At 40.3% G+C, this 12,739-nt stretch overlaps 1 protein-coding gene across 1 annotated transcript in view; it reads right to left on the bottom strand.

Moving 5' to 3' along the window:
* Positions 1 to 12,739, bottom strand: part of LOC142759857 (uncharacterized) — a 61,837-nt gene that overhangs the window by 32,048 nt on the left and 17,050 nt on the right. Inside the window, exons 2-3 of the mRNA XM_075862517.1 lie at positions 9,260 to 9,731; positions 1,684 to 2,148 (exon numbers count right to left, since the gene is read on the bottom strand). Coding sequence (XP_075718632.1) covers positions 1,684 to 2,148; positions 9,260 to 9,709 — 915 coding nt within the window. The 5' untranslated portion in view covers positions 9,710 to 9,731. The remainder of the gene's footprint in view (positions 1 to 1,683; positions 2,149 to 9,259; positions 9,732 to 12,739) is intronic.

Below are 12,739 nucleotides of genomic sequence, written 5' to 3' on the forward strand. Positions count from 1 at the left end.
TGTGTGTGTATATAAATATATATATATATATATATATATATATATATATCTATATCTAGGAAAGTAACACCGCCCAATGAAGTATAAGGTGCAAATCCTCACCCCACACTTGACCAGTGCCCTTAATAACAGCAAAAAAATCCAATTAGGAAGCACCACTCCGGTAGTAGTAAAAGAAACTAAAGGATCTATTTACTCACCAAATGCGACATTTTAGCCCTACTTCATAAATAGATTCTCATAATTGGATTTTTTTAATCTATATATATCTATAGATATGTATAGGCAAATAGAAAGCAGCAGCACTCACAACGTACCAAGTGAATAAGTGCCTGGCAAGTAGTCCCGAACCATGGACTACATACTATAGAAAAAGAAGATCTTGCAGCACTCCAGTAAACGTTAAAAAAAGGGGTGATTTATTCAGTCAACGTTTCAGTCCACGATTGAGAAAGGTCCTATTGCAGGACTGAAACGTTGCAGTGTCTGATCTTGACTGAATAAATCACCCCTTTTTACACCGTGCTGCAAGATCTTCTTTTTCTATGGATATGTATAGGTTTATATTTGCTTTGACCGCATGATACAGCTTCTTTGTCTCTAGGACACATAGCAGCTGTATCCCAAAAAGTAAAAACTTTTTTTAATAAAACCAAAAATTCAAAAGTTGTTCAGAATAAAAAATTAAACAAAAGAAATATATATATGGCCTGCAAAGGTTTAAATCTCCACCTCATACCGAGTGATTTATTTCGAATTTGTATGATCACTTCTTATATTACCTCCTTTCATTGGATTTGGGCACCCTCTCAACTATTTGTGGTACTTCATCTCTCCATTAAGTCCCCGCCTAGAATTGGCAGCCAGTGGCTGCCTCACCAGGCAGGACCCAAATTGGGTGACCCACGTTGTCGATATAATTGCGGTATTTAGAACAGGAACACCCATATTTTAGACATTTATGCCATATCTTGTGGATATGTCATAAATGTCTGAGATAGGTATAACCTTTTAAAAGTCATTAGGGTCTGTCGGTACCCATTTGGAAATGGATCAGGCATAGCTGTCATGGCTCCGTTATAGCCATATCGCTAGTGTAAGCAGAGCCAAACTCTCCTGCCCTACTAACTATAATGTAATATAACACTGTTTGAGGAAAACAAAGTATGATGTACAACAAAGAATAAATGTCGTGCTGTAAACATTCATTGTAGTGCTTTAGCTAATGAATAAGTGAATATTTGCATATAATTAACATCTAATGAAAAAGTGCACAACACAAGTTTGCTTCTATTTTGTGTGTAATGCAAAGGTACGGTTTATGTAGCTTTAGTTGACCGGACTCGAAGCAATCATGCAGCAAGTGTTGGACTCTGGGACTTTTAAAGTATATGGGATGAACACAAGTCCAACAGTCAGCAAATATCTATTTAAAATGGAAGCTGCCATTACAGGGCATGTTGGAAGGCGGCTGGAAATTGACTGCCAACATCTCTTTCTGGTCTGGTAACTGTAATAACAGGCTGCCAGGAAGCAAGCCAGCTTGATCCAGCCTATGAAGTGACTGACCATGCATGTCATAGATAAATCAGTTGTTCATCTCGTTGCCTGATCCTCAAAGTACAGTTTGTTCTGGACACAGAATACACTAATGTTCTGTGACAAAATTCAGCAATTTCATACCTGGGCTATGTTTGTACTTTCCCCAGCACTCTCTAGGCTGTCATCTGTATTTTCTTCCTCTTGCCGCACATCATATGTCTCAGGATAGTTGGATGCAGATTGTATTTGCTCCTCCTGATCATTTGTGAATTTCAAAAGGTCAAAGTACCACAAGCGTGGTATGTAGACGTCATCACCGGATGCGCCAGATTTTCTTGAAGACTCTACTTTCTTTAATTCTTTTTTGAACACTGTTCTCAAATTAGCAATCTTATGTTTAACAAGATCTACGGAAGCTGAGGAGCAAACGGTCTTACAAAGGTTTACCAGTTTTTCATATGCTTCGGCTTTTTTCTGTCTGTTGGCATAATCAGCGCATTTCACTTTCCACAAGCAAGGAAAAGATCGGTAAATTTCAATAAATTCTTTTAAGAAATCAGGGTTCATAAATATCTCTGTAGACATTTTCTTCTTTGCAATAATTACCTACAAAAATACACTATGAATTATAATATTGCCTTCTTTCCAGCATTAACAAAACATACTGTATTTTCTATAAAGTTGTAGAATCATTACAAGGTGTCAAAAGAACTTCCGGAAGTATTAGAAGTCCATTTAGTGTCTATGAAAAATGTAAATAATAGCTTATTTGTTACGTAAGGCGAAAACGGCTGCTTCTCTGGTTTGGTATCCCCATGATAACATTTTCCTTCATGTATTAGGACAATTCCTCATATTCATATTTTGTCGACCAAATGATCATCCACATCATTGCCTAATGGCAAGAATAGAAATCTGGATGCAGATACAGTTTGGATCAATGCAACAGGGCAGGAAGAAATTTTTGGAAACTAATGCAAAGAACAGTAGGGAAGTTGCTGAAACATTATAGCAGGAATAGGACGATTTGTTCTGGGTTTATTTGTACTACTTTTCATCAATCTTCCCCACTACCACTATGAAAGGATGAAGTGCAGAGAACAGGAAGAGTTATCATGAGGGCGCCATAACAAAGGAGCTTCAGGCGTAACAAAAAGTTTTGCTTTTTTTCAAGTTTGTTTCATTTGCACTAAAGAGATTTTTATTTTAGACTTCTGGAGTTGTAGAATTTATATAAAGCTTACACAGTTTAGAATTTTCAGAGCAGAGATTTATTTATTTTAATTATATATATTTTCTAATGGGTTTTTATTTAAAGTGGTTGTTTTTTTTTTTTTACACTAATGTTTATCTGACCGACCACCAAGTTGATGCAAACTTTTTTTTTTTTGTTAATTTAGTTGAAGGGCTGATCTTGGGTACTGTGGATGAAGACCTTGATATTTAAGTATATCCTATCATAGGTGGAGTTATGTAAACACAGCCACCCAAGGATTCCTAAGGGGGAGTCCACACAGAGTTTTCGGATTCGTTTTTTGCCGCGGAAACCGCGCCAAAAAACTTTCGAAAGTGCCTCCAATTGTTTTCAATGGGAGGCGGAGGCGTTTTTTTCCCGCGTGCGGAAAAACCGTCTCGCGGGAAAAAGAAGGGACATGCCCTATCTTCGGGGGTTTACACCTCTGACATCAATGGGAGGCAGAGAAAGCGTATTTCGCAGCGTTTTTTGGCCGCGAGCGAAAAAACGGCACGAAAATCGGCAGGCAGGCAGAGCAAAATCTGACTCAAAATACCAAACTGAATATTGAGGCACATTTTCCGCCTGCAAAAAACTCTGTGTGAACCCAGCCTTACATTCCCAGTGCCCAGAGCATTTCCACACACATTTGAGAACATTTAGTGCCCCTGTTACAAAGATGTAATTTATGGAAAAAGAATTAAAAAATCATGAAATATTCAGGGAAAACCTCAAAAACTGACATGAAAATGTTTCCCTAGAGAAGTGGAGATCGCTCTATCATTGCTGTACCTGAACAAAGTCCCTGATATGGAGATATACAGCTGTCTTTTTCCCTGAACAGCACCAAACAGGGGAGGTCTTATGGGGTACATGCAACGCGCCACCCTTATCATATACTCCCCTGAGCGTATTAGGTCTGCAACATCCAGACTCCGTGTTCTACTGAACTAGATTACCACAGGGATTAGTGATCTCAGTTCAGATTAGTAGAACCATAATAAGGGAAGGGGGGTTCCAGGTGCTGCGGCAGTAAGAAGCACATTATTACGGCCAAGTAGAACTGGAAACATAGTAATCTGCCTAGAACATTGTACCAATTAGCTGTCATGATTTACTCAAAGCCAAGGCAGGAAAGCAAAAATACACATATACTGAAATAAAATCTATTGGGATTTATTAATGCATGGCTGCAATGCAGTAATATTTTGTAACCAGCAACAACCATTCACAGACCTTCGCCTTACTCTTGATTACTAAGGCTGTGTTCAAATCACATATGACTTGGCGTATGACTTGGCGCATGTATCCATAGGGCCGACTTTAGCCAGTGTAGAACAAAAGTGTGTCCTTTTAACATACGCGGCGCCGTATGCTTCGGCATACCTTGCTTGTGCTGTAAGAAATAGCGTAGTAGACTACGCTATTTCATGCAGAGGTATACAGTAGAGAAATGTATACTGCGTTAGGTATATGTGGCGACGTATGCCAATGTATGCCTATACAATGGTATTTGTCGCAGCTTTCCATCAAAGATATACCATGGGAAATCCTCCCGACATTTATGTCTGGTGGAAAGCACCAACGTGTTGTGAACAGAGCCTAACATATCAAGGTTAAACACTGAATAGTATTTCACAACATATTTTATATAACCGCCAATTACTTGTACAAAGTGCTATAGTTGCTCTACATAATTCTCATTAAACTATTTTCCAGCGTTCCATTAATTAATTAAGACATCTGTTCACACTTAATGGCATGTGCAACATTAAACATCTTATGACATATCAGACCACTCTAGAACATTAGGCTGCATTACAGACTTAGAGAGGCTGCCAACACATTATAAGTGCCCTATCTCCTACATAAGGAGATGGGCGCTGTAATGTAGGTGAAAGCAGTGCTTTTTATTTTTAAAAAACTATCTATTTTCACCACTTCATTAGCGATTTTATTTTTTTGATTTATGCTAATGAGTTGCTTAATGCCCAAGTGGGCGTGTTTTTACTTTAGACCAAGTGGGCGTTGTACAGAGGAGTGTATGACGCTGACCAAATCGGCGTCATGCACTCCTCTCCATTCATTTACTCAGTGCATAGGGATCCGTTTAGATCACTATGTGCTGTCTTATACTAACACATTAACGATACTGAAGTGTTTAGACAGTGAATAGACATTCCACGGGATGTCTATTCACAATATCTGCACTTCGTTACTCTGTCTTTGGTAGTTACAGCAGAGCAAGCGTAATCTCGTTGTAACCTGTCATCTACAGCGTAATCTCGCGAGATTACGATTGCTCTGTTGTAACTACCACAGACAGAGTAACGAAGTGCAGAGATTGTGAATAGACATCCCGTGGAATGTCTATTTACTGTCTAAACACTTCAGTATCATTAATGTGTTAGTATAAGACAGCACATAAGGATCTAACAGGATCCCTATGCGCTGTCTAAATGAATGGAGAGGAGTGCATGACGCTGATTGGTCAGCGTCATACACTCCTCTGTACAACGCCCACTTGGTCTAAGGTAAAAATATGCCTTATGCATTAAGCAACTCATTAGCATAAATCTAAAATCGCTAATAAAGTGGTGAAAACAGATCGTTTTTTTAAAATAAAAAGCATTACTGTCACCTACATTACAGCACCCATCTCCTTATGTAGGCGATAGTGCACTTATAATGTGGTGACAGACCCTCTTTAAAGCGGGATTTTATTTGAAATGTAAGAATTGTCATAAATAGGTAAATCAGAAGTTGGAGCTGTAGCCGCAGTTTAAAAATCAAACATTTCTCTGTTTTTGCTGTGGCGGGCAGTCACAAAAGGCCATATTGGTTGTTACCATTGAATAAGATGCTCAGTATATTGCAACTTTTTTACAGATTGAACATGCTGACAAAAGGACAGCTGATGGTTATTTTCTGAGAAGCGAATTCAACCAATATGGCTGAACTTCCTGGCTACCACACCAAAAATGCGAATATCTTTGTAAGGCCTTATTCACACGACAAGTGAAAAACGGCCCCCTGTTTTATTTTTTTATATAATCTATCTCTCTCTGGTAGAATTAACCTACCCTATAAATTCTAGACTGTTCATGACTTTGACAGTGGGCAAACTTACAAAATCAGCAAGGGATCAAATACTTATTTCCTTCACTGTATGTATATATATATATATATATAAATATTTTTTTTTACTTCCCTTACATATGTTTACTACCAATACACTTTTATTTATTTATTCTTTCAGATTCACTTTCCATTCCCCCCGTTTTTTCACATCTTCACCTTGATAGGGCCGCTTATATATCCTTATTCATTAAAAACTTTTTTAGAAAACAGATTGCTTTTATGTAAATATATCTTCCTACCCTGTATAATAATCCACTGTATATGCCCTTCTTGGATATCCATTCTTTGTATATTATCTATATCTATATACGGCCCCATAGCACTTACATTGCTTTTAGCATTTGCTAGCTCAGTTGCCGGGTCCGACTTACCGGATCACGACTGAGGCTTCTGTGCGCTGACAGGAGGGGGGGGGGGGAGTGGCCTATGCACCTTTCGTCCGCTGTCTGCCCTCGGGGTTGGATGTGGGAGGCGCTGTCAGACATCGCTCTCCCGCATCCTCCCTGATGACGCGGTCCCGGAAGTGGGGCGGCGGCCATCTTTGTACCCCCTGTCTGGCGTAGTTTTCTTCCCTCAGCTGTGGACCGGTGATTGCTGACCCGGAACATATGGTTAGTGACTATAAAGGAGAGGGTCCCGTCAGGATGATGCCACCCCCAGACGAAGGCATCTGCCAAAATGCGCGTCGGGTGTTGGCGTCCTCCCTGTATTAGACCATGACTTTTGGTATGTAAGTTACTCTTTACTGGTGCTTCTGGCATATTTTTATAGGTGTGCTGTTACTCTGGCTCTTTAAATCGTTAGGCTGAATTGACTCTTGGCTTGCACTGACGTTTATCAGCTCAGCAGTTTATGGTTACATGTTACACCTCTTGAACTATCTAGCACTTTATATATTACTGCGACTATTATAGGCATTTATCCTTTTGTAACACGATTTTATGTCTTTTGGTTATCCTCTGTGGTTTCCAATCTGTACATACGACTGTATTTTGCCACTTACGTATAATTATGTGTTTTATACATGCTTCCTGGTCTGGCACAAATGGATGCCATCTATTCATTGTGTGACTCATCTCTTTTATTCTGTTTTGTCTATCGTTAATAAAATATTTATTTTTATACTCTATACCTTTGTGCTTGAGTCAATCATTTTTTGTGTTTGTAGGTCCTTCTTCGTGTAGCGCTAGTACAGGGGGCATTGTACATAGTGGTCAACTGTAGTGAATTTTCCGGTACTGTCCAGAATTTACATAGACAGTCCCTGAAAATTCCTACAAGGAGGGTGGGGGAGGGTCTGTGTGGCATCATCTACAGGGGGTCTGTGTGGCATCATCTACATCGGGGCTGTGTGGCATATACAGGGGGGGGTCTGTGTGGCATCAGATACAGGGAGGTGTGTGGCATCATATACAGGGAGGCTCTGTGGCATCATATACAGGGAGGCTCTGTGGCATCATATACAGGGAGGCTCTGTGGCATCATGTACAGGGAGGCTCTGTGGCATCATATACAGGGAGGCTCTGTGGCATCATATACAGGGAGGCTCTGTGGCATCATATACAGGGAGGCTGTGTTGCATCATCTACAGGGAGACTGTGTGGCATCATCTACAGGGGGTCTGTGTGGCATCATCTACAGGGGATCTCTGTGGCATCATCTACAGGGGGGCTATGTGGCATCATCTACAGGGGGGCTGTCTAGCATCATCTACAAGGGGGCTGTCTAGCATCATCTACAAGGGGGCTGTCTAGCATCATCTACAAGGGGGCTGTCTAGCATCATCTACAAGGGGGCTGTCTAGCATCATCTACAAGGGGGCTGTCTAGCATCATCTACAAGGGGGCTGTCTAGCATCATCTACAAGGGGGCTGTCTGGCATCATCTACAGGGGGCTGTGTGGCATCATATACAGCGGTTCTGTGTGCCATCATCTACAGGGGGGCTGTGAAACAATCATGACAATGACCTTCCTTTGGGTATTTTCAGGGGTTTGGGACAAAAAAAAAACCTGACAAATGAAATTCATCAGTTTTTTTAACGGCCATGAAAAACGGAGGCAAAACGGATGTCAAACGGCCATTAAAAACGGGCAGACGGACTGGAAATAGAGGAAAATTTGAAGACACGCTGATGTAAACCGCCCATGAAAAACTGACAGTTGATCAGTTTTTAATGGCCATTTTTTTCACTGTGCTGTGAATATAGCCTAAAGTAAAAAATATTTACTAAACTTTGACTACTGCTCTATTTTATGAAGCAATTTTTAAAGAGGCTCTGTCACCAGATTTTCAAACCCCTATCTCCTATTGCAGCAGATCGGCGCTGCAATGTAGATAACAGTAACGTGTTTTTTTTTTCAAAAACGAGCATTTTTGGCCAAGTTATGACCATTTTTATATTTATGCAAATGAGCCTTTCTTAAGTACAACTGGGAGTGTTTAAAGTTATGTCCATGTGGGCGTGTATTGTGTGTGTACATCTGGGCGAGTTTTACTATCTGGGCGTTGTGAATAGAAGTGTATGATGCTGACGAATCAGCATCATCCACTTCTCTTCGTTACCACCCAGCTTCTGGCAGTGCACACACACAGCGTGTCCTCGCGAGATCACGCTGGGACGTCACTCACTTCCTCCCACAGGAACTTCATTGCGTCGGATGAGCGAGGACACGCTGTGTGTCTGTGAACTGCCAGAAGCTGGGTGGTAACGAAGAGAAGTGGATGATGCTGATTCGTAAGCATCATACACTTCTATTCACAACGCCCAGCTAGTAAAACAAGTAAAAACGCCCAGATGTACACACACAATACACGCCCACTTTGACATAACTTTAAACACGCCCAGTTGTACTTAAGAAAGGCTCATTTGCATAAATATAAAAATGGTCATAACTTGGCCAAAAATGCTCATTTTTGAAAAAAAAACAAAAAACGTTACTGTAATCTACATTGCAGCGCCGATCTGCTGAAATAGGAGATATGGGTTTGAAAATCTGGTGACAGAGCCTCTAAGTTCTTGAGTAGAAATCTTCCATCATCTTCACTCACAAAACTCAGTACAGATAGAAGACAAAGAAGCAAAGTGCTAGCGAGAGTTCCACAGACCCTTAGTTCTAGTGATCAATATGGGGGTCTCGGCTCAAAGACCCCACTGATAGCATCTTCTAATATCTCCTTGACATTCTAGAAGACGCTTTAAAGAGATATTTAAACAAAAGGATTATTATTTTTCCTTCATTCATTTTTGTTAGAATTTGACTGATTGCTCCATGTAAATACACCTTAAAAAAAGGCAAATGAAAAAAAATAATAATAATAAAAAAAATCGACAATTACATACCTGGGGGAAGTTTGTACTTTCCCCTGTACTTTCGAGGCTGTCATCTGTGTTTTCTTCCTCGTGTCGCACCTCGTATGCTTCAGGAAAGTGGTATACAAGTTGTGGCTGTGGTTGAGCCTCTTGGTCTATAGTAAATTTCAGAAGATCAAAGTACCATAGCCGTGGTATATATACTTCATCACCAGAGGCACCAGACTGTATCGAAGATTCTACTTTCTTTAATTCCTTTTTGAACACTGTTCGCAAATTTGCAATTTTATGTTTAACAAGTTCTACGGTTGCTGAGGGACAAACGGACCTACAAAGACTGAGTAAGTTTTCATAAGCTTCTGCCTTTTTCTGTCTGTTGGAATAATCAGAGGACTTCACTTTCCATAAGCATGGAAGAGACCGGTACATTTCAATGAATTCTATTAGGAAATCTGGATTCATTAGGCATTCTGTAGACATTTTCTTCTTTGTAAAAAATCACCTATATAAAAAAAAATAAAAAATTACACATACGGTTTTATCACCATTTTAAAAGACGTAAGCTCAGGATCACACACACGCAGCTTTAGCACAGGAGTGGACACAAAAGAAAGGAGATGCATCAGTTTTTTCTTTATACCTTCCTTCCTTTTCGATCCATTTCTGGTCTTGGCACGGAAAACGGAGCCAAAAACTGCACCGAAAACGGAGCGTATGATTCTCCAAATTATTCTACAGTAATTTCCTAACAATGATATTACCAAAAATACATTGTTTATTTTACTTGTGACTATCCATATAAAAAAAGGCATTTTATAAGAATACAGTTTTAACACAGGTAATTAAGTACATACAGCAGGCTGACACTTTAGCGGTTTTAGGGAAAACTTGTTAAAACCATATTGATGCATATGGCCAATCAGAGCACTGCTTTCACTTCCAAACTCGCTCTTGAAAAATAAAAGCTGGACTGATTGGCTGCTATGAGAAAGTGTTTTTTTTTTTAGAACTGTTTTTATACAGGAGACCTTTCAGGTCTGTACATCTTCCTTCCCAGCTGTTCTGTGCAGACTGAATGTTACTAGAAGAGTCCCTGTTTTCTCACCAGAGGATGGAGGTTATGACGGCTGAATGACCGGTCTATTGTGCAGTTTTACGACACAAGCAACTCAAGTGAACTACATACTCCAGGCGGAAAAAAAGTTTACAGAGATCCAGTGTAGCTGTATCTCTAAAAAAATAAAAAGTGGTGACACATGTAAATTCCTCGTTTGCACAATGTATTTACATTTCCTGCAACTGTTACGCAAAAGTTGCAACGTCTGTGTGTAGCTTATAATTCAGTTGGCTACAGACCCTCAAGTTTATATACTTCTGCTAAAGAAACCTCTGACTGTCTCCTTCAGCCTGGACCTGTGAGCGGGCATCAACATATAGCCATGTGAAAACTGGGCACGCAAATAACCCCAAGTGCTAAATTCTATATCCTTTGCTGCAACAACTGGGCAGCGTATGGCCAGTCATCTGCGTGTTCATAGAGCTAAATGACCTCACACTGTTGCATTGACGGAGGAGAAAAAAAAAACGGAATTAGTCTTACCAGTAATCCCTTTTTCACGAAACCTCCACGATGGCATCTTTACCATGAGATCTTGTTCCTTGAAATTGGAGAAAATAACTACCCAACAATCTTTGCACTTCGTTACTCTGTCTGTGGTAGTTACAGCAGAGGAAGCGTAATCTCGTTGTAACCGGTCATCTACAGCGTAATCTCGCGAGATTACGCTTGCTCTGCTGTAACTACCACAGAAACATTAACGAAGTGCAGAAATTGTGAATAGACATCCCGTGGAATGTCTATTCACTGTCTAAACACTTCAGTATTGTTAATGTGTTAGTATAAGACAGCACATAGTGATCTAAACGGATCCCTATGCGCTGACTAAATGAATGGAGAGGAGTGCATGACGCTGATTGGTCAGCGTCATACACTCCCCTGTACAACGCTCACTTGGTCTAAAGTAAAAACACGCCCATTTGGGCATTAACCCCTTCCCGCACCTTGACGTAACTGCACGTCAATGTGAGCAGGCGCTACACCGCAGCGCCGGTTAACTGTGCAGGGTGTCTGCCCTGCATTCCCCGTTGCCGATCAGCGGCCTATCGCCGCTGATTTCGGCAGTTAACCCCTTAATTGCGGCGTTCGATTTGAACGCCACAATTAAGGTGTTTAGCACCGATCGGCAGCCCCCTGTGAAATCACGGGGGCTGGCGATCGTACCCATGGCAACCGGACGCCAGACAATGGCTTCCGGGTTGCCATGTACAGAAGCCTATGAGGACCACCCGGAGGGTGGTCGTCGTATGCTTCCTGTCAGTGTGACTGTCACGTCACAATGACAGTTGGAATGCATTACACTACGTGTGTAGTGTAATGTATTCCAGCAGCGATCAGAGCTGCAAGTCTAAGTGTCCCCTAGTGGGACAAGTAAAAAAGTAAAAAAAAGAATAAAAATGTTTTAAAAAAAGTGTCAAAATAAAAGTTATAAGTGACATAAACATGAACTGCTTTTTTTCCTATAATAAGTCTTTTATTCTAGGAAAAAAAATGAACACGTAAAAAAAAAGTACACATATTTGGTATCACCGCGTTCGTAACAACCCCAACTATAAAACTATAATATTATTTTTCCCGCACGGTGAACACCGCCAAAAAAAAAAATGAAAAACAAAGCGAGAATCACTATTTTTTGGTCACCACCCCTCACAAAATATACAATAAAAAGTGATCAAAAAGTTGCATGTACGCCAAAATGGTACCAATACAAACTACATCCCGTCCCGCAAAAAACAAGCCCTTACACAGCTTTTTTGACTGAAAAATAAAAAAGTTATGGCTCTCAGAATATGGTGACACAAAAAATCAATTATTTTCTAAATAAGTTATTTTATTGCGCAAACGCTGCAAAACATAAAAAAACCTATATACATATGGTATCGCCGTAATTGTACCGACCCGCAGAATAAAGTATAATGGTCATTTATAGCCCAGGGTGAACACTGTAAAAAATAAATTTAAATCATTGTCAGAATTGATGGTTTTTGGTCACCTGGCTTGCCGAAAAATGGAATAAAAAGTGATCAACAAAATCGCATGTACCCCAAAATGGTACCAATGAAAATTACAGATTGTCCCGCAACAAATAAGCCCTCACACAGCTCCGGTGGTGAAAAAATAAAAAATGTTCCGGCTCCCAGAATATGGCGATGCAAAATGTGCAGAGCGTTCCAAAAGCGGATAAGATCGGGCGCCATTTATAATATAAGTGCAACACTGGCCACATATCTGCGGATTATTATTTATTTACCCCTATATTATACCCTCTTATTATGCCCCTGATGTACTCTGCCCAACCTACATTTGACCCCACATTATAAACTGAAATACCAGCAAAACGCCAGAGCTTCTACCAAGCAAAATCTGCCCTCCAAAAACCAAATAGCGTCCCT

This window comes from Rhinoderma darwinii, chromosome 4, assembly GCF_050947455.1.
Source record: "Rhinoderma darwinii isolate aRhiDar2 chromosome 4, aRhiDar2.hap1, whole genome shotgun sequence".
Lineage (NCBI taxonomy): Eukaryota > Metazoa > Chordata > Amphibia > Anura > Rhinodermatidae > Rhinoderma > Rhinoderma darwinii.